Source organism: Vulpes vulpes, chromosome 16 (genome assembly GCF_048418805.1).
Source record: "Vulpes vulpes isolate BD-2025 chromosome 16, VulVul3, whole genome shotgun sequence".
In the NCBI taxonomy this organism is placed as follows: domain Eukaryota; kingdom Metazoa; phylum Chordata; class Mammalia; order Carnivora; family Canidae; genus Vulpes; species Vulpes vulpes.
This window is the reverse complement of record NC_132795.1, coordinates 6,200,165-6,225,662: the sequence shown is the minus strand read 5'-3', so window position 1 is coordinate 6,225,662 and position 25,498 is coordinate 6,200,165. Positions and strand designations below refer to the sequence as shown.

The window sequence follows — 25,498 nt, the reverse complement described above, 5'->3', positions numbered from 1 at the left end:
CCTAAGGAGGCACAGGTGGCCTGCGCTGGTTTGCCCCAGGTCCGTGCAAGGCAGGCTGAGACTCATCATCCTGCCCCTGCAGACACACAGCCACCAGTCAGGAGTCCAGGACAGCTCGCACCTCCCCACCCCCGGCCAAATACAACCACTTCTGTTCTTGACATTCCAATCAAGGGGCCCCAGCGGCTCCTTGGGTTCCCTGATGCTCTCTTCTGGCTCCCCACCGCCAGAAGGCAGCCCCTCCGAATGAACCCAACTCACTCCAGCTGCCATTTCAACCTGTTTCCTCCTAGGCTGTCCTCCCCCGAGACCAAGAAAATCATCTGGTTACCCTGAGGGTTGTGGCCATACCTGCTCCTCTACAGAAGCTAGAACCGCCCTGGGCCTCGGTTTCCCCGTATGGAAAGAAGGAGGACAAGTGACCCACAGGGAGGGAGGAGGAATGCTGAGGCCCTCAAAGCAGGGGAGGGCTTGGGGGATAGGCCTAGAGCTTTCCTCTGGCCAGTTTCCCCCTAGTTTCCGGATCTTCCCCAATTCTGGGAAAGCCAGGCCTCCTCCACTCCCCTCTCTGCAAAACTCCAGTGAGCTCAGCCCTGTTAGAGAGCCTTGCTTGGCAGCTATCATCTCCTTGCTGGTTCAAATCCCCGGAGGTCTCCCTGAATCTCCGATCACTCTCCACCCACACCCCAGGATATTACACACACACACACACACACACACACACACATGCACGCGCACACACACACACACGTGCCTCATAGCCTCAATTCCTGCCTGGGCTCTGTGGTTAACCCACTTTGGTCTCTCTGATTACTGTCTCCCATAGGATCAGATCGGGCAGAGGAAGTCCTGCTGCTAACACCACCTTAGCCTCTCTCCCAGAAGGGAAGGTACCCCGTGTGTCCCCTGAAAACTGGAGGCACGTCCTGGAAGGCAGCTGAAGCCAAGCCCTGTGGAGGGGATGTTCCCACTCAGGCTTCTGAGGCAGGCATTTAAACTCCCTCTTCTTCTTCTTCTTCTTCTTTTTTTTTTTAAGATTTTATTTATTCATGATAGAGAGAAAGAGGCAGAGACACAGGCAGAGGGAGAAGCAGGCTCCATGCAGGGAACCCAACATGGGACTTGATCCTGGGACCCCAGGACAGCGCCCCAGGCCAAAGGCAGGCGCTAAATCACCAAGCCACCCAGGGATCCTCTAAAGTCCCTCTTCTTTTTTTTTTTTTAAAGTCCCTCTTCTGATCCCCCCAGGCACCTGAGGATAATAATGATTCCTGCATGTTACAGATGAAAGGAGCAAAATCTGCCGAGATCATCTCAAGGAGGGTAGGAGTCAAAGACCAAATCTGCAAACTAAAGAGGCGCAGGCCAGAAGCGCATACTTGCATCCCAAACCAGCCAGATGGGACCTCTGCATTCCCCCTCCATCTACCTACCTTGACAAGTGAGAAGCTAAGTGGCTTGCATGCTTCCTATTGAATGGGTGGGTGTGACAGCTTTCTGTGTCAACTTGTCTAGGCTACAGTACCCGGTGATTTAATCAAACACGATCTAGGTGTTGGGTGAGGACAGTTAATATCTATAATCACTCAACCTTAAGTAAAGGAGATCACTCTCAATAATGTGCACAGGCCGGGTCCATTCAGTTGAAGATGCAAAGACCAATAACTAAGGCTTCCTGCAGAAGAAGAAATTCTGCCTCAAGACTGCAACACCAGGGATGCCTGGGCTGAGCATCTGCCTCTGGCTGAGCATCTGCCTCCGGCTCAGGGCATGATCCCAAGTCAAGTCCGGGGATCGAGTCCCCCATCGGGCTCCCTGCAAGGACCCTGTTTCCTCCTCCGCCTCTCTCTCTCTATCTCTCATGAATAAATGAATAAAATCTTTTTTTCAAAAAAAGACTGCAACACCAGCTTCTATCTGATTTGCTAGACGGCCAGCCTCCCCTAGAGATCTCAGATTTGCCAGTCCCCACAGTTGTGTAAGCCAATTCCTTAAAATAAAATCTTTAATAAAATCTTTTTTTAATTTATTCTCCAGCTGTATTGAAATACAGAATAATCCTTTCGCACTTATTGAATTATTGAGTTAAGAACTTTGGCCACACATTTTAGCCTCTAGCTTAATTGTCCTTCTTTATCCATCCTGTTTTGAGAACTTGCATGCATGATACCACCCTAGACATTGTTATTAACAAGTATTTTATAGATTTTGTTACAATAATCTCCCTGAAGATTAATCTGATTCATTTTTCCAATTGTTACCCATTACTTGATGTAACAATTCTTAACTATAGAATAACTCAGGGCATCTGTATATTTGATGCTGAAAACCATTAAAGTATAAAAAAGAAATAGATGAGTTTTCTCGAATAACAAAAAAGAGAGAGAGCCATACTTAATCTTGAGTAAGCTCAGGTGAGTGACACACGTGTAATTTTTATCTATTAAGAGTATGATGTTGAAATAGAGATTAAGTTAAGAGTCCTTGGTCTACAGTAGAAAGTAGACCTTTCTACATGCCTTCCACAATTTGGTTCCTACCTACCTTTTTGAATCATGTCTACTCAAACTCAAGATTTATTTATTTATTTGAGAGAGAGAGAGATCATAAGCAGGAGGAGAGGCAGAGGGAGAGGGAGAATCACAGACTCCCTGCAGAGAGCGTGGAGCCTGCCTGATGCAGGGCTTGCGCTCATGACCATGAGATGATGACCTGAGTCGAAATCGAGAGTCGGAGGTTCAACCGACTGAGCCACCCAGGAGCCCCAAAATAAAATCTCTTAATACACATACAGGCATACCTCAGAGATGTCACAGGTTCAATTCTAGAGCAACCATTAAAAACAAGAATTGCCACAATAAGGCTAGTCGAATGACTTTTTTGGTTTCCCAGTGCATATAAAAGATAAAAGTTACGTTGATGCTAGACTATAATCTAAAATGTGTGATTGAAAAATAAAAAATAAGAAAATAAAAAATAAAATAAAATGTGTGATTGATAAAAAGTGCTAATCACCACCTGAGCTTTCAGCAAGTCCTCATCTTTTTGCCCGTGGAGGGTCTCACCTCCGTGTTGATGGCCACTGACTGCTCAGGGAGGTGGTTGCTGAAGGCTGGAGTGGACCGGGCAATTTCTTAAAATCAGACAGTAGTTTGCCACAGCAACCGACTCTTCCTTTCATGAACCAATTCTCCGTAGCATGTGATGCTGTTGGAGAGCTTTCCCCAACAGTGCGGCTTCTTTTATAATTGGAGTCCATCCTCCAAACCTGCCTCTGCTTTGTCAACCAAGTGTATGCAATACTCTAAGTCCTTTGTGGCCTTTTCAACAATCCCCACGGCATCTTCACCAGGAATAGGAGCTGTCTCAAGAAACCACTTTGGGGGGACCTGGATGGCTCAGCAGCTGAGCGTTTGCCTTTGGCTCAGGTCGTGATCCCGGGGTCCTGGGATCAAGTCCTGCAGCAGGCTCCCTGTGGGGGAGCTCTGCTGTGTCTCTGCCTGTGTCTCTGCCTCTCTCTCTGTGTCTCTCATGAATAAATAAATAAAATCTTGAAAGGAAGAGAGAGAGAGAGAGAGAGAGAAACCACTTTGTTTGCTCATCTCCAGGAAGCAACCCCTCTTGTGTTCAGGTTTGACCATGAGATTACAGCCATTGGAGCACGTCTTCGGCTCCACTTCTATTTCTCTTACTACTACTTTTTTTTTAAGACTTTATTTATTTATTCATGAAAGAGGCAGAGACACATACTTGACAATACAGCAAGGAAGTAAGAGATGTCAAAAATGCATGAGTCCTACCAACTTAAACTCCCAATGGCCATGGCAGGGTCAATTCGATCAAATAATAATAATGATGATGATAGCATTGTTTTAAAAAAGTGAATATCCAGGTTCCATACTGACATAAATTGGATGTAAAAAAAGGGGGGGGGGGGGCGGGGATAAGAGACCGTAGAGTGAATAGGGACAGTAGAATATTAAGAACAGTCGGATTCCATTTATCCATGTAGAAGGAATGATGGAAACGCAAAATCAAATAAACTCAAACTAGGAGACATTCTACAAAATATCTGATGCGTACTCTCCAGAAGTGCTAAAGTCACGAGCGTCGAAGAAGGACTGCAGATCTGTTCCAGCTCGGTGGAGGCTAAATGCAACGTGGGATCCTGAAGTGGATCTGGGATCCATAAAGGGGCGGTACTGGAAAAACCCGGCAGATTCTACTAAGATCTGTGGATTAGCAATAGCATCAGATCACTGTTCATTTCCTGGTTCCGATCATTGCGCAATAGATCTGTAAAGCTGTCAACATGGGGGGAAGTTGAGTGAAGGGTATATGGGAACTCTTTGTGCTATTTTGGCACAAACTTTCCGTAAGCCTAAAATCATTTCAAAACAGGGAAGGGAAAAAAAAAAAGCATTTACATGGATTCTAAGGAAGACACAGATTAAGGGTCAGAATGAGAGCCAGAGGGCAGTTAAAGAATTTATGTGTTGGGGAGGGAAGAGGGATTCAATGTGCGAAGATCCCCGGATGCCTCAGGGAATCAGAGGAGGGATGCTCAGACGAGAGGAGGAAGGATGCAGGCCGCTCGCTCGGAGTGCACAGCAAACAGATCTGGCTCCGGATAAGGTGACAAATAGAATACACGGGCCTTCCAACTCTGGGATCACCACCTGGAGAGAGCCCGACTTGGCTAACAGCCACGATGCCACCGCCGCCACCAGTGTCACACATCGCCAGCCACTGCGCACCAGGAGCTGAATGCACTCTCCATACCTACTAATTTCATCCTCACTACAACTGTACCTCCAGGAAGGTCTTTAGGACCTTTATAGATGAGGAAACTGAGATTCAGCACACCTCAGTAAACGACCCCAGGTCACTCAGCCATAAGCAGGGGAAGCAGCAAACAAATCCAGCTCTGACTCCCAAGCTCCCAAACCTTACAACAAAGGAGACTTTGACTGCCCCCAGTCCAACTTCCCTCCCCACAGCACAGGATGGCTGCTAAGAGCTTGCCATCATCTCACAGGACAGCCCAGCCCAGTGGGGACCATTCTATTGTCTCCCCTGGAGGTTAAAACTGGCCTGTTAATACAGAATTCTCTCCACCCAACCCAAATGCAGCCTCTTGTCTGGGACCCCAGTCACAAGGCAATGACGATGACACAAAATGCTAGGATTCACTACTTGCTCTAAGCACTTTCTATGCATTCACTCATTTAACTGTCACAATTCTCTGGCGAGGCAGGGACAGATCAAAAGCCCAAGTCACAATGAGGCTTTTGAGGAAGAAAAGTCAGAAGTGAGTGGGTCAGGTCTCTCACTATGCCATCCACTCTACTCTCTCCTCAAGGCTCTCCCTAAGTCTGGGCTCAGCTCCTGGGTCCCAGTTCCAGCACCTTCCTGGCTGCGTGAGCATGCAGCTCAACCATCTCAGCCTGTCTCCTCCTCTGTGCCCTAAGGGATCATATTAACGCCTACCTTTCCGTGTTGTTGTGACAATTAGATTAAATGGATCCTGTCCACACAAGGATAGAGTAAGCCGGGCACTCATGGTGGAATTCAAGCCAGTGTGATTTTCCTAGTGCAGAGGAGGGCACTGGAGCTTTTCTGCTGTTCCTCCAATCATGTATGACCCATGAGTGACCTTCCTCCCCTGCTTCCTTAAACAGAACCCAGTTTGAACCCAGACACCTCTGGACACCCTCGCTTGGGTGCCCCGGCCCAGCAGGTGGAAATAGGCCGGGGAGTTAATCTGTGACTCACTCTGTGCTTTCTTGTGCCTCAGGACATGCATACCCCTCTCTTCCTAATGGCCCCCCGCTAACATGCCACCCTGCTTGCCAGCTATGGGACACAAATGACTCATCAGCCAGAGGCCAGAACCCTCAGGGAAAGGGAGCGGGGCCTCATAGGGCCCAGGCAGGGCAAAGCAGGGCACAGGACAGGGGGTCCGCAGGTGACCTCAGGCAGAGGAACCAATGTGGGGAGGGTAAGGGAGTATGGGCCATTGTCCTTCTGGTGGAGCTGGCCAGACCTGCTGGCTGGTGGAGTTCTGCGACGCTTAGCTGTTTGTTATCCTTGGGTCTCAGAATAACAGAATAAATAGAAGTTATCATTTATTGAGAAAGAGCCTATCACATGCCAGGATTTTACCTACATTTCCTCTAATCCTCACACCAGCGTTGCAAGGTTCGCTGATATCAGTGTCACCATTTTTATTCTGATGAGGAAACCAGCTTTTGGAGGTTGAGTGCCTTGTCTGATGTAACACAGCTCACATAAATGACAGAGTCAAGATCCACGTGAGCCCAAGGCCAGAGGAGCCCCAGCTCCACCAGGCCCCCTCCCAGGACACGCAGGCTCTGGAAACTAGGGAGGCTCAGAAGGTTAAGACCGTGTTGGCAGGAGAGAATGCTGGGTTCCAGGAAGGCAGCTCAGGACGCCAGGAAGCAGGGGCTCACCATGCCCCAGGAGTGGGCTGGGCTCCCTGCTCAGCTGGCTCCAGCAGAGACTACAGACCCCCAGGCTAAATGCTGGAAGCAGTGGGAGGAGGCTGGTGTGGGCCAGGAGTCCAGGAGTCACCCCATTCCTTCCCACTTCCTTCCCACACCACCGACAAGCCTCCCCGTCTGGGCTGGGCCTCCCGCCCTCTGCCCCGCACCCTGGACCCCAGCCCTCACCCAGATCCCTCACACCCTCAGTGGGAAGCTCCTGTTTCAACAGGACCCTGGGATTTCCCTCTCCTCTCCCCCTCTCTGCCTCCTCTCCAGGCTCCCACCCTCCCCCGAACTCCCCCCTTCTCTCAGAGGCAGCAGTCCCCTATGCGATGTTTACACAGCCCCAGAGTCAGAAACGCTAAAAACTATGAGACCTTTTGGGAACCACATTCCAGGAAAATGAGACGCCAGTCTCAGCTCAGTGTCACTTTCTCCCCCCAACACCCTGCCTCGCCCCCTCCCTGCTGGTGTGTGTGTGTGTGTGTGTGTGTGTGTGTGTGTGTGTACGCTCCCGGGAGCACGCACACACTCCTGACTGCTTACGACACAGACTCCAAGCTGACTTATTAACTCCTGAAGGTCCTATACCTACTACCTCAGAGAGAACTTGAGGAAGATGGAATGGGGATGGGCAAGGTGTTACAACCTCTTGCTAATTTTTATAAAGCAGCAAGGAAATGGCTTCCCCCCCAGGACCTGCCTCATCCTTGACCCGCACCCCAGGGGAAGCAGAAGCCAGGAGAACACAGAGCCCAGAGGAACCAGTGGCTTCCTGGGGAAACTGCACCCAGGAAATTTGAGGAGGGGTATCCAGAGGAAACACGAGTTACTCAGACGCTGTCATCAGAATCTTTGGGGATGGTAGACAATAATGCATATCTGTGGACCCAAGCCCAGGTTCACTGCATCAAAAGCTGAGGGTGACAGGAACATGCTTAACAGGCTCACAGGTGATACTGAGGCCCCCTGACAGGTGACATGAGGGAACAGTGACCCATAGTTCTTCCCACAGAAATCGAAAATGAGCCTCAGCAGCAAGACAACAGAGGCTGAAAGCAGAACAGGGGAGATCCCCTGCTGCATCGAAAAGTCATCAGGCTTGGGAGCTCCAGGCCCACTGCCTGCCAGCTTCACACCTGGCACAAAGTATCGCACCTCAGTGTTCTCATTCGACAGTGTGGCCAATTACATCTGCTTTATGTGTGTTTTTTCAAGGATTAAATGAGTTGAGTGTCAAGTAGCCACCATGCAGAGGACACTCAATAAACAGTGGCCATAAACAATGTGATTGCAATGAAAAAATCCCATAAAAGTAAGAGAAAAAATAGGTTCTCTGAAAAGGCCAACAGATTTGACAAATGTTTAGGTAGACTAACCAAGAACAAGAGAGAGAAGAGTCAAGTACTAGACTCAGAAATAGAACAGGAGACATTCCTGCCGACCTCATGGAAATAAAAAGAATTATGACGGAAGACTATGAACAATCATATGCCAATAAATTTGATAACCAAGAAGAAATGGACAAATTTCTAGAAAGACACACACTTCCTGGGTGCCTGGGAAGCTCAGTTGGTTAAGCGTCCGACTCTTCGTTTTAGCTCAGGTCATGATTTCAGGGTCATGAGATGGAGCCATGAGTTGGGCTCCACACTCAGCTTGGAGTCTGCTTGGGATTCTCTCTCCTTCTCCTTCTGCCCTTCTCTCTCTCTCTCATAAATAAATAAATACATACATACATACATACATAAAATCTTTTTTTAAAAGATACAAACTTCCAAAACTGTCTCAAGAGGAAACAGAAAACCTGAATAGACCTATAAGCAATAGAGATTGAACTCACAATCAAAAAACTGCTCACCAAAAAAAAGCCCAGACTCAAACTGCTTCATGTGTGAATTCTACCAAACATTTAAAGAATCAATATCAATTCTTCCCAAACTCTTCCAAAAATTAAGTCTCCAACTAATTCTGTGAGGCCAGTATTACCTTGACACTAAAACCAGATGAATACATTATAAAAGAAAGAAAACTAAAGACCAATTGCTCTTATGAACAGAGATGCAAAAACTCTCAACTAAATACTAAAAAATAAAGCCAGCTACAAATAATAATAATTATACACCATGACCAAATGGGATTTGCCCCAGGAGTGCAGGGCTGTTTTCACACCTGAAAATCAACTAGTATAATCCCATCCCATAATACAATCCATATCAAAGGAATAGAAAAACAAAACCACTTGATCACCTCAATAGATGCAGAAAAAGATTTAGACAAAACCCAGTAATATCTCCTGATTTAAAAAAACTCAGCAAACTAGAAATAGAAGGAAATGCCCCTGATATAGGGCATCACAAAAAAATCCACAGCTATTGGGACGCCTGGGTGGCTCAGTGGTTGAGCATCTGCCTTTGACTCAGGGCATGACCCTGGGGTCCTGGGATCAAATCCCACATTGGGCTCCCCATGAGGATCCTGCTTCTCCTTCCACCTATGTTTCTGCCTCTGTCTGTGCATCTCTAATGAATAAATAAATAAAATCTTAAAAAAAAATTCACAGCTATCATCATGCTTAATGGTGAAAGACTGCATGCTTTACCCTGAAGTCAAGAACAAGATTAGGATTTCTGCTCTTGCCACTTCTAATCAATATTGTACTGGAGGTGCTAGCCAGGACAGTCATAAGGATGAAGGGGATAAGAAACAAAAAACATCCAAGTTGGAAAGGAAGAAGTGAAACTATCTCTATTCACAAATTACATGATCACATATATAAAAAATGCTAAATAACCCATTTAAAAACTATTAAAACTAATGAGTTCATCAGGTTGCAGGAGGAATCTCCAATGTTCAAAAATCAGTTGTGTTTCTATACATTGGCAATGAACAACATGAAAATGAAATTAGGAAAGCAATTCCAGGGACGCTTGGGTGGCTCAGCAGTTGGGTGTCTGTCTTTGGCTCCGGGTCTGACTGGAATCAAGTCCCACATCGGGCTGCCTGCATGGAGCCTGCTTCTCCCTCTGCCTGTGTCTCTGCCTCTCTTTGTGTGTCTTTCATGATTAATAAATAAAATATTAAAAAAAACATGTTGAAAGAAATTAAAGAAGATCTAAATAAATGGAAAGATATTCTATGCTCATGGCTCAGAAAACTCAATATTGTGAAGATAGTAATACTTCCCAAATTAATCGACAAATTCAATGCAATCCCTATTAGAAGCCCAGCAGGTTGCTTTGTAGAAACTGATAGATGATCCTAAAATTCTGGGACCCAGAATAGCCAAAGCAATTTTGAAAAAGAAAACTCACGCTTCCCAAATTTAATACTCACTACAAAGCAATAAAAATAGTGTAGCACCAGCATAAGGATAGCCATATGTATCAATGAAACAGAATTAATTCCAGAAATAAACTCATACACCTGTGGTCAATTGATTTTTGACAGGGTTGCCGAGATCATTCAGTGGGGAAAGAACAGTCTTTTCATCTCTTTTCAAGAGATGGTTTTGGGACAATTGGTTAGCCACATGCAAAGGAATGCAGTTGGACCCTTACCTAATACCCTAAATAAAAATTAACTCAGGGTGTCTGGGTGGCTCAGTCAGTTAAGCGTCTGCCTTCAGCTTGAGTCATGATCTCAGAGTCCTGGGATCAAGCCCCACGTCTGGCCTCCAGCTCAGCAGGGAATCTGCTTCTCCCTCTCCCTCTCCACCCCTCCTGTGCTCATTCTCTCTCTCTCTCTCTCTCTCTCTCTCTCTCTCTCTCTCAAATAAATAAAAGCTTAAAAAAATAACTCAAAATGGGGAAGCCCCGGTGGCGCAGCAGTTTAGCACACCACCTGCAGCCCAGGGCGTGATCCTGGAAACCCTGGATTGAGTCCCACGTAGGGCTCCCTGCAGGGGCCTGCTTCTCCCTCTGCCTGTGTCTCTGCCTCTCTCTCTCTCTCTCTCTCTCTCTCTCTGCATCTCTATGAATAAATAAATAAAATCTTTAAAAAAAAAATAACTCAAAATGGATGAAAGATCTAACTGAAAGAGCCAACACTATTAAAATTTTAGAAGAAAACACAGGGTCAAATCTTTGTGACCTTGGATTTGGCAATGAATTCTTAAGCATGACACCAAAAGCAAAGTCATAAAAAAATAATAAATCAGACTGTATCAAAATTTAACACTTTTGTGCTACAAAGTGAAAGGACAACCCACAGAATGGGGAAAAAAAATACCTCAAATCATATCCAATAAGGGACTTGTATTGTGAACATATAAACAGCACTTACAACTCAATAATAAAGATAACCCAATGTTTTCAGTGAGCGAAGAATCTGAATAGACGTTTCTTCAGAGAAGTTATACCAATGACCAGTAAGTGCATGAAAAGATGTTCAACATCACTAGTCATCAGGGACATCAAATCAAAACCACAATGAGATGTCACTTCATATCCACTAGGATGGCTATAATCAAAAAGTCAGATAAGCAGGGATGAGGATGTAGAAATATCATAACCTCCATACATTGCTGAGGAGACTGTAAAGTGGTGCGGCTCTGTTGTGGGTTGGATTGTGTCCCTCTAAAAAAGATATGTTGAGGTCCTATTCCTTAGCACCTGAGAACAGGATCTCATTCGGAAGTAGGTTCTTTACAGAGACAATCAAATTAGAATGAGGTTATTGTTGGGGGCCTTAATCTAGTAGGACCGGTGTCTTTATCACAATCTGGACACAGAGACAGGTGGACACAGAGGGAGGATGATGTGAAGACAGACAGGGAAAATACCATATGAAGACAGAGGATTGAGGTGATGCATCTGTAAGACAAGAGGTGCCAAAGATTGCCAGCAAACCACCAGGCACCAGGAAGAGGCAAGGGAGGGTTTCCTCTACAGCTTTCAGAGGGGCATGGCCCCGCCAACACCTCAATTTTGGACTTCCAGCCTGCAGAACTGTAAGACAATAAATATCTGTTGTTTAAAGTCACGGGTTTGTGCTACTTTGTTACAGCAGACCTAGAAAACTAATATAAGCTACTTTGGAAAACAGTCTAGCGGTGCCTCCAAAAGTTAAGCAGAATTACCCAAGGACCCTGCAATTCTACTCCTACGTATATACAGTTGGCCCTTGAACGAGGGGGTTCAGGTCACCAACACTCTGAGCAGTGAAAATCCCCACATCACTGTTGACCCCCAAAAAAAACGCAACTACTAATAACCTACTGTTGACTAGAAGCCTTAAAGTCAATTAACACATTTTTAAATTGAAATTAGCACATATTTTATATGGTATATGTATTACATACTGTAGTCTTACAATAAAGTAAGCTAGAGGAAGGAAAATGTCAACTGAAAAAAAATCATAAGGATGAGAAAATACATTTACAATACTCTCCTGTAAAAATCTGTGTATATGTGGACCTGTGCAGTTCACACACCTGTGTTGTTCAAGGGTTGACTATACATCCGTGAGAAATGAAAACTTACAGTCACAGAAAGACTTGTACATGAGTATTCATGAGAGCATTATGCATAATAACCCAAAGGTGGAAACAACCCAAACGTCCATCAACCGATGAATGGATAAACAAAATGTGGTACATTCCCACGATGGAATATTATTCAGCCATGCAAAGAATGTGCCTTGAAAACGTTATACCAAGTGAAAGAAGCCAATCATGGAAGCCATATATTCTATTACGCCATTCATATGAATTCTCCAGAATAGGGAAATCTGTAGATACAGAAAGTAAATTAGGGCTGAGGCAGAGGTTAGGGGAAAGGATAGAGGGGCCATCACGAGAAGTGATAGCTACCCCCTACAGGTTTCTTTCCAAGGGGAGGAAAAGGTGGATATTCACGGTCAGTGCCAATCATGAGAGAAAGGATGGAGACGGGCCTTCGGAAGCTATAGACCAGTGCTTCTCAAATTTGGCTGCAAAGGGGACTTACCTGACAAGGTTTTATTTAAATCAACTTTATTGAGGGAGAATTTAAATACAATAAATGTATCCCTTTTAAGTATGTAGTTTAGGGGAGTTTGACGGATGTACACATCTGCATGACTACCACCAGTCAAGAGAAAGAACATTTCTATCACCCATAAAAGCTCCCACACACCCTTTTGCAACCTTCCCACCACCCCCAGTTCCAGAAAGCTACTAATATGCTTTTTGCCACAATAGTTCCATACTCTCGGGAATTTCATAAAAATGGGGACTCCTGGGTGGCTCAGCGGTTGAGTGTCTGCCTTTAGACCAGGACGTGATCTGGGGTCTTGGAATCGAGTTCCACATCGGGCTCCCCGCGGGGAGCCTGCTTCTCCCTCTGCCTATGTCGTCTCTGCCTCTCTCTGTGTGTCTCTCATGAGTAAATAAATAAAATCATAAAAAAAGAATATCATAAAAAATGGAATCATCCAGAATGTATTGTGCCTGCTTCTTTCACTCAGCAGCGTTTTCAACATTCGCCCACAATGTCTAACGATAGTGGGTTCCTTTTCGTTGCTGGGTGGTATTCCACTGGGCCATCCTAACACAATTTCTCCACACACCTGTTGTTGAATATTTGTTTTTTTCCAGTTTGGGGCAACTGTACATAAAGCTGCTTTGAATATTTATGTATCTTGTGGACAGGTTTCCATTTCTCTTGTGTAAACACCTTGGAGTAGAATTGCCAGGTCAGGCAGCAAGTGTGTGTGTAGGTTAATAAGGAACAGTCAGGTTGCCTTCCAGAATGGTTCTACCATTTTACACTCCCAATGCTTGTTGCCACTTTTAAAAATCCCAATGGTGGATCAAGCCCCAAACCAACTAAACCTGACTCTAGGGAGAAGGATTCAGGCATCATTACTGCCCCTAGGTGATTCTAAGGCACAGATAACATTCAGAGCCACCGTTACAATCTCAGGTGCCCTGGGGCAAGAGAACAAGCAAAAGATGCATTGTATTCCCCTGCACTATTTCTTCGTGCCTCTTTGATAATGGAAAGAAGAGAAGAAAAACAGAGGCAAGTATCGGGCCCAGTCCACACTGGTCCCCTATGTTGGTCTCCCAGATTCTTCCCCCTTTCATGAGTTAGGAGAAGGTGATAGGAATACAAAATAATAAATATTAGCAACTTTTTGACCACTTGACCTGAACATGGCATTAGAGTTGGGTCATTATTCTCAGTGCCCACAAGAGCCCTACGAGATAGGTCCGACTACCATCCCCGGGTACAGGGAACTGGGGCTCAGAGAGGTTAAGGCACGTGCCCGAGGTCACACGACCTATTATGGATGCAGTCGGGATTTAAACCCAATACTCTGCCTCCAAGGCCAAAGAACAAGCGATGGGTGCTGGGGCCACGAGCCTCCCCCAGCCCAGCTATACCTGGTAGCAGGGGGACACTCCAAGCCTCCAGTACAACTGCCAAGGCAGGTTGCAGGTGTGCTTAGGAGAGCGCGGGAAAGGCGGTGTGTCTATGACCTAGAGGCGGGGGTTAATTATGGGATTTCCTTTCCTTTCAAGCTTAAAGGATGGGATTTAAACCCCTCTGGGAGAGCATGGGGAGACCAGGCCATTGCTGGTGCTCGGGACAGGGGAGAGAAGGGGTCTGGGAAGAGGGTAGGCTAGAGATCAAGAGAGAAGCAGGAGGGCAGTAGGAGCTGCCCGGGGGCGGAGGCGTGGGCAATACGCCTGCCCAGCAGCTGCCTGCTGCCTTCCCTTCTCTCTTATCTGACCTGGAGTGGACAATGAGCATTTTGCTGGAAGGAGCTGCATTTTTCAGCCGGGACTGCTATTTTAAAACAAAGGGGAAATCAGGACTGATAAAGCATTTCTCGAACTCGTATTAGGGATGAGGGAAACCCTGTGGGCCACGCGAGCACCACCTGTGTCAACTTTGCAACTTTTCTGTAAATCTAAGACAACTCTAAAATTACAATTTTCCTTTAAAGCAATAGATAAACAGGTGATAGCTAGCTCGATAAAATGCACCTAGAGGGATCCCTGGGTGGCGCAGCGGTTTGGCGCCTGCTTTTGGCCCAGGGCGCGATCCTGGAGACCCGGGATCGAATCCCACATCGGGCTCCCGGTGCATGGAGCCTGCTTCTCCCTCTGCCTGTGTCTCTGCCTCTCTCTCTCTCTCTCTCTCTCTCTCTCTCTCTCTGTGACTATCATAAGTAAATAAAAATTTAAAAAAGAAAATGCACCTAGAGGTTGCGGAATCCTGCAGCAGGGGAGCGAGAAGAAGCAAAGCAGAAGAAAACCCGCCGCGTGTATAGACACTGGGCACGTACCTTTAAAAAAAAGTGAAATAAAAGTGGAGGGCAAATCCTGGACCATCCATTTTAATCCTTACAGGAGAGAAACAACTGGGGACACATAAGGACCCCCTGAGACATGGGGGTGGGGACTCAGGGAGGCTTGGAACTGCTTCCTTCCAAAGATTCAGAGTGGGGAGCTAGGGAGTGGCATTTCCATGGGCCGTGCTGAGTCTCCAGTGCCCAGAGCAGCCCTGCTCTCTGCTGGCCTCACTCTCTTCCTTTCTCACCTGCTCCCCACCCATGGATCCCAGGGCAGTGCCAGAATCGTGGAGAAGGCCACTGGCCCTTAGCCAAGTTAGTTACCCTCCCTAGGCCTCAATTTTGAATCTATAAAATAGGGCTACCATGAGCCCAGCCCACCTCACAGAACCCAGAAGGTGAACGAAGACATTGGGTGTATGACAAAGTTCTGCATAGCTACCGATGATGAAACGTCCCTGGCACGTCTCTTCCTAATAGCCCCAAACTGCACAGAACCCAAATGGCGATCAACAGTGGGATGGATCAACCAATTTTGGTTTATTCGTATGCTGGAATACAACAGGGCAATCAAAAAGAATGAACAGCTGGAATAGGTAAGGGCCCAGATGAACCTCCCACACAGAACGTTGGGTGAGATAAGCCAGGTGCCAGGGGCACCTGGGTGGTACCGTCGGTTGAGTGTCCGACTTTTGGTTTCAGCTCAGCTCATGATCTCAGGGTCATGGGATTGAGCCACATGATGGGCTCTGCAAACAGTGAGGAGTCTGCTTAAGACTCTCTCCCTCTGCCCCTCCCCACTGCTCACTCACGCTCTCTCTCTCTCTCTCTCAAACAAATACAACTTAAAAAAAAAAAAAGAGTAAACATACTGGATGATTCAATTTATATGAAGTTCGAAAAGAGGCAAAACTAATCTGTGACAGTAGAAATAAGACTAGAAATTACCTTTGGGGGACACTGGGAGGGGTGCATAAGGCACTTCTGGGTGCCGGAAATGTTCTAGATCTTGATCTGGTTCATATGTAGGTACAAACACTGATGTGTGTACTTGACAGCAGCTAGAAAATGTAAATGACTAAAATTATGTGGAGTGTGAGTCTCTGTCGGAAGGTCGGAAGGCTTTTTGGAAGGAAATTATGAAATGATTTTGCTGCTCCTTCTCTCCTGCTCCCACACCCTCACTCCCCCCACTCCACAGTCCCTCTCTAAATAGGAACCTCTTGTTCCTCAACATTCCTTTGCTCCACTCCTTTACTCCTTCTTTGGAACCCCTACTATAAGTCAGGCACTATTCTAGAAGCTGAGAGTACAACCCAACTCTCAGCCCTCCTTTGTGCGATAAACAGATACTTAACATCTACTCTGAGGCCCCTCCTCTACCAGCACGGAGCATTTTCTCTCAAGCAGGTCCAAGTGGCAAAGAACTGGACACAGAAACTCTGAGATCCCTTCCAGTCTTCGCTTATGGCTCAAGGAAGGAAAACTGAGCCTACTATGTGCTGGTGTGCATTTATTCCTCTACAATGCAGCTCGCGTAGCTGGAAGGCAGGGGTAGAGCTGAAGCCCAGGTGTGTCTGATTCCTACCTCTCTGCCCTTCCCACCGCTCCCACAGCTTCCCCAGGAGCCAGGTCCACCTTGCCCTCCCTCTTGGGCCTCTGCGCAGCCAGCCTCCAAGGCGACTCCCATTGATTCTTGCCCCTAAGTATTCATGTCTTCATATAAGTCCCTCCCACAGCCAATGAGGATGACCCATACAACCAATAGGATATTGTAAACCTAACGGTGTTTGTCTTCCAAGGTTAGGATATAGAAGACATTGTGGCTACCACCCTGCTCTTTCTTGAGTCACCGCTCTAAGGGAGCCAGCCACGATGTTGTGAGGACACTTATGCAGCCCCATGGAGGGTGCCAGGTGGCAAGAAACTAGGACTCCCTGCCAACAGCCAGCGGCAGCCCACTAGCTACATGCAAGAACCACTTTGGAAGCAACTCCTCCAGCCCCAGTCAGGCCTTCAGATAACTACAGCCCCAGCAGACATCTTGACTGCCACCTCGTGAGAGACCCCAGGCTAGGACCAGCCGGCCAGACCACTCCCAAATTTCTGACCCCTGGAAACTAGCTGAGATAAGAAATGTCTGTTGCTGCTTTCAGCTGCTAAATTTAGGGGCAGACTGTTATATCATATTGCTATATATATAAATAATATAGTCCCTCTCAGGATGCCTGGGTGGCTTAGTGGTTGAGCGTCTGCCTTTGGCTCAGGGCATGATGCTGGAGTCCTGGGATTGAGTCCTGGATCAGGCTTCCTGCAGGGAGCCTGCTTCTCCCTCTGCCTGTGTCTCTGCCTCTCTCTCTCTCTCTCTCTCTGTCTCTCATGAATAAAAAAATAAAATATTTTTTAACAAAAAAAATATATATGTATATATATAGTCCCTCTCAGATCAGATCCTGGGTTCACACTGTAAGAACAGTCCGGAAGGTGACATGTTAAGGTGTCCAGAACTAGTCACCCACTATAAGCGTGGCCAGCACGGGCTGAATTTGAGAAGACAGGAGGGGACCCATATCCACGAGAAATTTCCAGTATGTGGGAAAAGAGCTGCGAGATAAGAAATCAAGGAAAGCAGAAATCCTGGCATCTTCTTCCCTAGGAACTTCTCACACACTCCATCTATCTCAGCAGATGAAACCACGTGCACCCAGTGACTCTGGCCAAAAACCAGGGGGTCATCCTTAGGCCCATTGTCTCTCACACAACCCACATCTCATCCGTCAGCCAAACTCTGGGCTCTACCCCAGAATGTATTCTAGACCTGGCCCCTCCTCACTGCCTTTCCTGCGATCACCATAGAGTTAAGCCACCAGCCTCCTTCACTTACTCAACACCAGCAGCCTGTTGGCCCATCTCCCTATCCTACCCTCATACCTGCTCAAAGCCTTCTCAAAACAGAAATCAGATCACATCTCATGTACTCAAAATGCTCCGGAGCTCACTATTCTTCAGTGACACAGCCTTCTTTCAAGCATCTGATAAGCTCATCTCACCTCAGGGCCTTTGCACTTGATCCTCCATCTTCCAGATCATCGTGTAACATCATCATTTGGATCTCAGGATCTCACCTCACACAATACTTCCTCTGAGAAGTTCTTTCTGGGCCACATTAGCCTAATCACTCCCTAGCCCACTGCTTTGGCTCATTTCCTTCAGAAAATGCTTACCTATTTATTGTCTATCTTCCCCAAGAGAATGTCAACCCCATGAGGGCAAATGCCTTATCTGTCTTGTTCACCTAGACCAGCGTCTGGCCCATGGGAAGAGCTCAATAAACGTTTGTTTAATGAATCCTGTCTAGAGGGAAGGGGATGGATATGATGACCTGAAGGCTGATCTGGTTATAAAATCCAGAGGACAGAGCTCTGCTGTGTGCTCTGGGGCTCACATCGCCCTCCAGCAGGAGGAAAAGGCAGGGCGGTAGTAAGAGCTGTGGTTTTAGGGGAAACACTTGCCAGCTGGGTGGAGCTCGCACCACCAGTGGGTCCCATTTCCTATAGAAGAAAATCCTCTAAAAAGCTCTTTCTGTCTGGCTGGCCATGCCCCGCCAGTCCACCCCTACCCTCTCGGTCGTCCTCCTGAGCTAGGCAGAGCAGGATTGCCACAGCCCGGTGGATTCTGAGCCCGCAGTAGTCTCAAGAATTGCCAGGCAGGCTATGCCCCCGGACATTACCTTTGGCATCCCTCTGTCATCCTACAGGAGGCTGTTGTATAAGAAAACCTCTTCAGTCACACGTCTCTCAGCCCCCATTCACCCAGACTCAGACCATCCACTGCCGGTATATTTACCCCTTATCCTCTCTGAAGGCATCTGCTGCTGCAAGACATGGAAAGCAAAGTGGGGGGCCAGGGGGTGCAGAGAAGAGTTAAGGAACATCTGCAAGATGGGATATTTAGAAGGAAGCACAAAGACCCAGGGACAAAGTCAGGTGAGGAGTTATACACTGTGAGACCTTGGGAAAGTCATTCACCCTTTGGGTGCCTCAGTTTCCTTCTTCGCACAACAATGGGATCTTTCAGCCCGTCTCACGCTGTGATGGAATTAAAAAGAATAAAATCAGATAATGCACCGGAGTGCCTTCTAAAGCCCGGAGTGCCTTCTAAAGCCCGAAGCGCTGTACAAACACTCATTGTTATTAAGAGAAGCAGGTGCAGAAAGGAAGGGAGGAAGGGAGGAGACAGGGGAGGAGCGAGAAAACGCAGCCTCTGGGCTCAGGGTGGAGAAGCTCTGCTTGGATGAAGAGAACAGGAGGGAGATGGAGGGAGAAGCAGACACTCACCCCCCCTCCCCTGAGAGAGTCAGCAAAGCAGTAGGCGATGGGAGGGGCAGCAGCTCTCCAGGTGTGCCCACTGCACCTCTGCTGGGAGGGCACCCCCACCGGGAGTTTGCAGATGGCAAGATATCCCCAGCAAGCCCGTGGACTTTACTTGAGCAAGGTCACTCGAGAGGAAGTAGATTCCCTCGAAGATCTAGATAGATGCCTGTTCCGTGAGCACCTGCCTCCAAAATAACACTTGGCTCTTGGAGCTACCAATTGATAATAATCAATTTCTATGTTCTGAACACCGACCTTATGTCAGGCACCGGACTGGGCATTTCACACACATTATCCCATGTCATCTCCTAAGACCCCTTTCTTATTCCCATACCCTTGAGGATGAAACAGAGGCTCAGAGAGGTTCCGTGATTTGCCCAAAGTCACCCTCAGTAGATAAAGAAGCAGAGCAGGAGATGCACCAGACAGTGGCCTCAAGTGCTCAGTGCATCCTTTTGAAAGCTGCTCCCTCCTCCTCCCATCCCCTGCAGTCCTTCCTGAACAGCAAAGGCGAGGTGAGAGGGCAGGGAGAAGGTGAGCCATGGTGGGGGGACGTGGGGGACGTGGGGGACGGTGCAGACCCACAGGTAGGGCCGGGCACTTCCACCTCCAGAGAGCTGAGCCCATCGCACCCAACAGCCTCCCTCCCAAATAAGCCATCGTAACCCACTACTCCAAGAAGCCCACACTCCGTCCAGGCCTGAGAGGCTGCAGAGAGCGGGCTCCAGCCAGCCTGGCCAACCAGGACCCAGCCGGCCCTCTGGCCTTCTTGCCTCACTCTTCCTCGCCCACCAAAACCAGCCCTGACACACTGATGGGGAAACTGAGGACCAAAGTGCCACCTGGCCAGTAAAGTGAGCTGCCCGGTCCCGCAGGCGAGGATGGTTTCCCCGACCTCCGACCCCGTCCCCACTTCCCCACCTACCCGGTTTTCCCGCCTTTGGGGCTCCCCGGCTGGGGCCCCCATCCCCAGCCTTCGCAGAGGGCCCCTACCGGGCCCACGGGGCTGTGCGCCCCCTCCTCCGCCCCCACCTGGGGACACACCTTCCAGGCCCCCTCCCTCGGAGCCGGCCGCCGCCCCCACCCCAGGCCTCGCCTTCACCTTGACCCGAGCCCGCTCCGGGCCGCAGAGCTTTGCATAAACAAAGAGCGGGCAGGGGACGCCCAGGGGACGCCCAGGGGACGCCCCGCCCCCGCCCCCGCCCCCGCCCCGGGTCCCCGAGCCCCTTACCTTGGCCTGGCATTTCCGATGACAGGAGAAGCTGCAGACTGCGAGAGGGCGAGACACAGAAAGAAAGTTTAGCCGCGAGGTATGAAATGGAAACTCGGCGAAATCTCCTCCCACCCCCGCCCGCACCCGGCGCTGGGAGGGAAGGAGGGAAGGAGGGAAGGAGGGAAGGAGGGGGAGGGGGAGGAGGGGGGAGGAGGGAGGGGGCGGCTGCCGCAGCTCCAGGGGCCTGCGGGGCCTGCAGGCCGGGGAGGCGCTGAGCCCCCCATCGCCGGAGCCCCAGGGGTAAGGGTGGGGGAGAAGGTGGGAGAGGGAGGGGGGAGCGACTCCCCCTGGATCCTGGGAGGGGGGTTGGTGGCAGAGGTGGCCCAGACCCAGGCCCAGGCCCCGGGCAGCCGCTCCAAGGAATAAGGGCTTGGGGTGGGGGTGGGGGTCTCCCTTACACACCAGGCAGGCAGGCAGGCAGCCGGCACCCCCGAAGCCATGATCACACTCACTGTCCCCGACCGGCGTCCAGGAGGGGACCGAGGGGCTCACACACACAGTTACACCCCTACACACTCAGTCACCAGCAGCCGCTCTCCCCACACGCACTGCCGGACGTGCACACGTACACATATAGAGCCTCATGCCCACACGCACGCCCCCCAAGGGACACCTCTGATTCAGAGGCACCAGCACACACAACTTCATGGGACACCCTCACAGTACAGCCTGACACAGACGTGTGGACACAGACATGTGGACAGATGCTTACACAGGCTCGCAGAGTTCTTGTGCATCATTTGAAACCACACACACACACACACACACACACACACACACACAGCCCCGACTTAACTCTGCCCTCCCACTACCAGAAGCTGGAATCAAATTTCCTATGGGGTTCCCTCAGTCTGGAATGTCCCAGCCCTACCTGCCCCACCCCCAGGGCCCTCCACCCTGGCGTTCGGTGGTCCCCTCCCACCAAGTCCCACAGATGGAGTGAGGGGTCTACTGAGCTGAGCTTCTGCACCCACTTGACCTTGTTAGCTGTCCACAGCCTGCTGAGATGGCGGGGGGGGGGGGGGGGGTGTTAGGGGCACTGGTTAGAGAGCTGAGGTCCAGGAGGGAGGCAAGCTGCCCCCACCCTAAATCCTTGGCAGCCACGGCCCTGGGCCCCAGCCTACTGCCCTGGCCTCTTGGATCTACAGTTCCTCCAACCCCTTTCTGGCTTTGAGCCAACCTGATTCTCAGCAGAATGCAAAAGGGTAGACTGAGGCACAGATGACGGCCCAGACAGGGCTGTCCATCCCAAGGCTTCTGACTGGTCTGTAAGAGTGGAAGCTGGGAGGCACAATGGGTGGAGTCTGGGATGCGATTTGGCCATTGGCCCTGCCTGGGGCCTTGTTCTCCCAGAACCTAGTCCTGGCCTTGGCTCAGGCCTGTGACTCAGCTGGTGCTGAGCAAGGCTTTCCTGACCCCACCAGCAGCCCAGCCCAGCTCACCCCTGGCCACACCAGGACATACCCACCCCTGGCCACCCAAGTCACGTCCTTCTGTCTAGCCTTTCTGCTTCTCTCGCCCCACACCCACTACCCCAGGGTGGCAAGTTCCCTGCACACTCCCCACCCCCACCCCCATGCCTTCTTTTCTGGCCTTGGAATGTGGAATTGAGAAAGCCTCGGGCCATGTGGCCTGAGCTTGGAAGGCCCTTCCTGACAGTTGGACGCCCTACTGGGCCACTACCTCCAAACAGAAGGACCTTTCCCCTTCCTGGCTAATCAAGGCCCAGGCCCCGCCTCTGGACGCCTCCCTCACTGTTCCCTACCTCCTGGCAGGTATCACCACACAGCAGGTCCCCCCTCCCCCTGCCACCTTGGTTCCTACAACTGTGAGCTCCTTCAAAGGAAGACCTCTCTCTCTCTCTCTCTCTGTCTCTCTCTCTCTCTCTCTCACACACACACACACACTACACAATAGCTGGTACACAGTAGGGGCTTAATAAATGAGTTGGACCTGACTGAAGATCTCCCCTGGAGTTTATGTGTACCCCCACGTAATCATTCCCACCCCACTCTCAGCCTTTTCCTGAGCCATACCCTGCCCCCAACATTTCATAATCCATCAAAAAGGCCTCCCTGGGTGTCCAGTCTGGGCCTCCCAACCCCAGTCTAGACACCAGAAGCACAATGAGAGCCAGGACTCCTCGGACTCCATACTTCTGACAGTTCACAGAACACACCAGCCTCTTTCCTGCCTCAGGGCCTTTGCACTTGCTGTTCTGGCTGCCCAAACCATTCTCCCTGACCCCAGCTGTCCATTGTTCACCAAGCCAAATCCCTCTTCTACTTCTAGAACCCACTGAAGTTTGTCTCTAAAAGAGCCTTTTCCTGACCACCTAAGTGACATTAGGCACCTCCAATATTCTTTCCCAACAGCACCCGGATAATTTTCCTCTTACTACAGTTCACAGTCGGAAGTCAACATATGCTCCCTTAGGAACAGTGTATCTCCCTACACCAGACCCAGGAAGGCAAAGAGCGCCCCTGTCCCCTTCACACCATATCCCCAGTGGTAGCTAGAACGGTTTCCCCAACCGCAAATGGCAGCTTTGTGTAAATTAGGAAAAGTCTTACCCTCTGGAGAGACCAGCCCCTTGGACACACAGCTGAGTACAGCGTCTTTATGGAAATGGCACAAAAGTGCCCCTTCTGCAGGCGGACCCAGCTCTATACCTGGAGTGTGGCTCGCTCTCGGGCAGGCGCCTTGGCAGTGAGCGGCCTGCACGGCCATACAGGGCAGCCCTGCCCGTCACACAGTGGGCATGTGCTCAACGAACGCCCTTGGATGGAGGGCAGGTGGGGAAATCGTCGGGCAAATTGCCCTACAGTGAGCCGAGTGCTCCATGCAGGCTGGAATGCCGAGTGTGCCCTTGAACGCTCTCCTGTGGGGAGCCCATGAAGCCCTCCCGAGCCCCCAGCCCCCCAGCCCAGCCCGGAAGACGGAAGCTCAGCAAACTCCACTCAAGTGGCAGGTTCCCAGCAGCTCCGCTCGTGCATTTGTACCCCTGAGGCGCACCTGCGCCCGCCCCCACGGAGGCCCTGTCGCGCTGAGTGCCCTCCCGGGACTGTGCCCTCACAGGCTGGGCCATCCCTCTCGGGTCTCCGCCAGGGGGCAGTATTTCCTACTCTCACCGGCATGTCCCCTGCTGTCCTGTGAAACTCGGGCCTGCCACTCTGCGGGCTTCTCACTGCCCAGATCCACGGCACGTTCGAATGCGCTCCAGAAGGGAAACTGTGGCAGCCAGTGTGTCCCGCCTGCTGGTGTGCACGCGCTCCTGTAATCCCTTCCCATGGCCAATAGGGCTGGCTCGTGTACCCAGCTGAATACTTAGAAATGAGGGAGTGTGACCCCTCATCAAAGGCATTGTGGCTTCAGCCCCCGTCTCTTGGGTCGCCGGCTCTGGGGGAAGCCAGTTACCCTGCGGTGAGGACACCCAAGCAGCGCTGCAGACAGGCCCATGTGACGGGCAGCTGAGCACCCCCAGCCCCGCCACCAGCCAAGCACCACCTTGGCAGGCGCATGACTGACCCACCTTGCAAGTGGATCCTCCAGCCCCTGTCAGGCTTTCAGAGGACTACACCCCCCGGCTGAGGTCCTGACTACGACTCCCGAGAGACCCAGGGTCTAAACCACAGGAGAAACCCTGAGCCTCAGAAACTATGTGACATCGTGACTTCATATTGGTTGTAAATTGCTCAGTCTAGGGACAGATCTGTGATGTAGCTAGAGATAACCGACACAGAAACCAGGGCACAGGATCCCTCAGAAAGTGGGAGGCTAAAGGCTGATGCCCGACACTGGGGCCAGAGGCCATCTCCTCGGTCCTTCTCCCCCCCTGGGTACAGGCATGCTCCTTTCTGGAATTCCTTCTTCCCTCTCCTTACCCTAGCACACAATTAGTCATCGCGTCCCAGAAAGTAACTCCAAAAAGGCTGTCAAGGCCCCCCCTCCCTCCTACCAGCTCCTCTCCACTGCCCCAGTTCAGACCAAGTATCCTTCCCGGGGCCCTGTCTCCTTCTCCAGCCTCCTCCCCCTTTAAACCACGGAGCCACAGGCCATTCTCAAGTGCAAACTGATCACATTACACTGCTGCTGACAACTGTCTCATCCAGCTCAGCACACTCACAAGGCCTTGCCTCCACCTCCAGCCCCTGCCCCACAACAGATGTGCCACACTGAGCTCCCCCAAGAGGACACGGAGTCTGATAGGTCTGAAATGGCAAACTCATATACATCCTCCAAGGCCCCGTTCAAAATGCCCCTCCCTGGATAACCGGGCATCCGAAGATGATGCCTCCCTCCTTTGTGCCCCCAGTGGGGTCCTGTTCAACCTGGCAGCTCTGCATCCTGCCCCTGCGCCCAGCACAGGGTCTGACCTACAGATGAGGCTTAACAAGTGCGGAAGAAATTTGAAACTGAAAGAATTCTTCCCAGCCTAAACCACGGGGGCTGGGGGCTGGGGGCTGAGGGCCTGGGGCAGACACAGGAGAGGGCGGGTGAGCCCCACTTTTCAGCTCCAGCGCCAGCCGGGAGAGGGCCCATGTGGACCACGAGCTGGGCTTTCTGGGTGCTTCGGTACTAACGGCCCCGTGGTCCAGCCTGCTCCGGCTCTCCACCTACCCGCTTCCCTGCCGGCTGCATGTAGACTGGCTCCCAGCTCAGAGGCCCGTCATGCTCCGGGAGCCCGGACAGGTTGCTCAGCCGCTCTGAGCCTCCATTTCCTCAGCTCTAAGACACGGCCCGTAATAGCATCTGCCTCACAGCGTCATTGTGACAACTGACGGGCTCCGCAGACCCGGCTGGCCCAGCCTGGGCTGCGTGCGAGGCCGTGGCTGGCGTTATGCCTCCTAGTGGGGGACCCAGTTCTAGCCCCGGGTGCCACCCTACGGCTGTGTGACCTGAAGCAAGTCGTCAGCACCCTCTGGTCCCCAGCACGCCCTGCTGTCCACCCACGTTCCCTCAAGGTCCCCTGTGTCGCTGAGCCCTGGGACACATGGTCCTCAAGCCTCTGCCGGCGGTGAGAGCCTGTGGCACCCCTGGGCTCTTCATCGCTCACCACCTGC

General features: G+C 50.3%; 1 protein-coding gene across 6 annotated transcripts in view; it reads right to left on the bottom strand.

Moving 5' to 3' along the window:
* The window catches only part of TNS1 (tensin 1), a 229,696-nt gene that overhangs the window by 154,025 nt on the left and 50,173 nt on the right, over positions 1–25,498 (bottom strand). For 4 of the 6 annotated variants that reach the window (XM_072741836.1, XM_072741842.1, XM_026002181.2 and 1 more), the window contains exon 3: positions 20,394–20,431. Coding sequence is in view for 4 of the 6 variants with exons in the window: in XM_026002181.2 (XP_025857966.2) it covers positions 20,394–20,431 (38 nt within the window). In the remaining 2 variants the exon portion in view is untranslated. Of the gene's footprint in view, positions 1–20,393; positions 20,432–23,008; positions 23,193–25,498 lie in introns of those variants that run through there. The other 2 variants (XM_072741837.1, XM_072741838.1) reach the window with 1 other exon arrangement.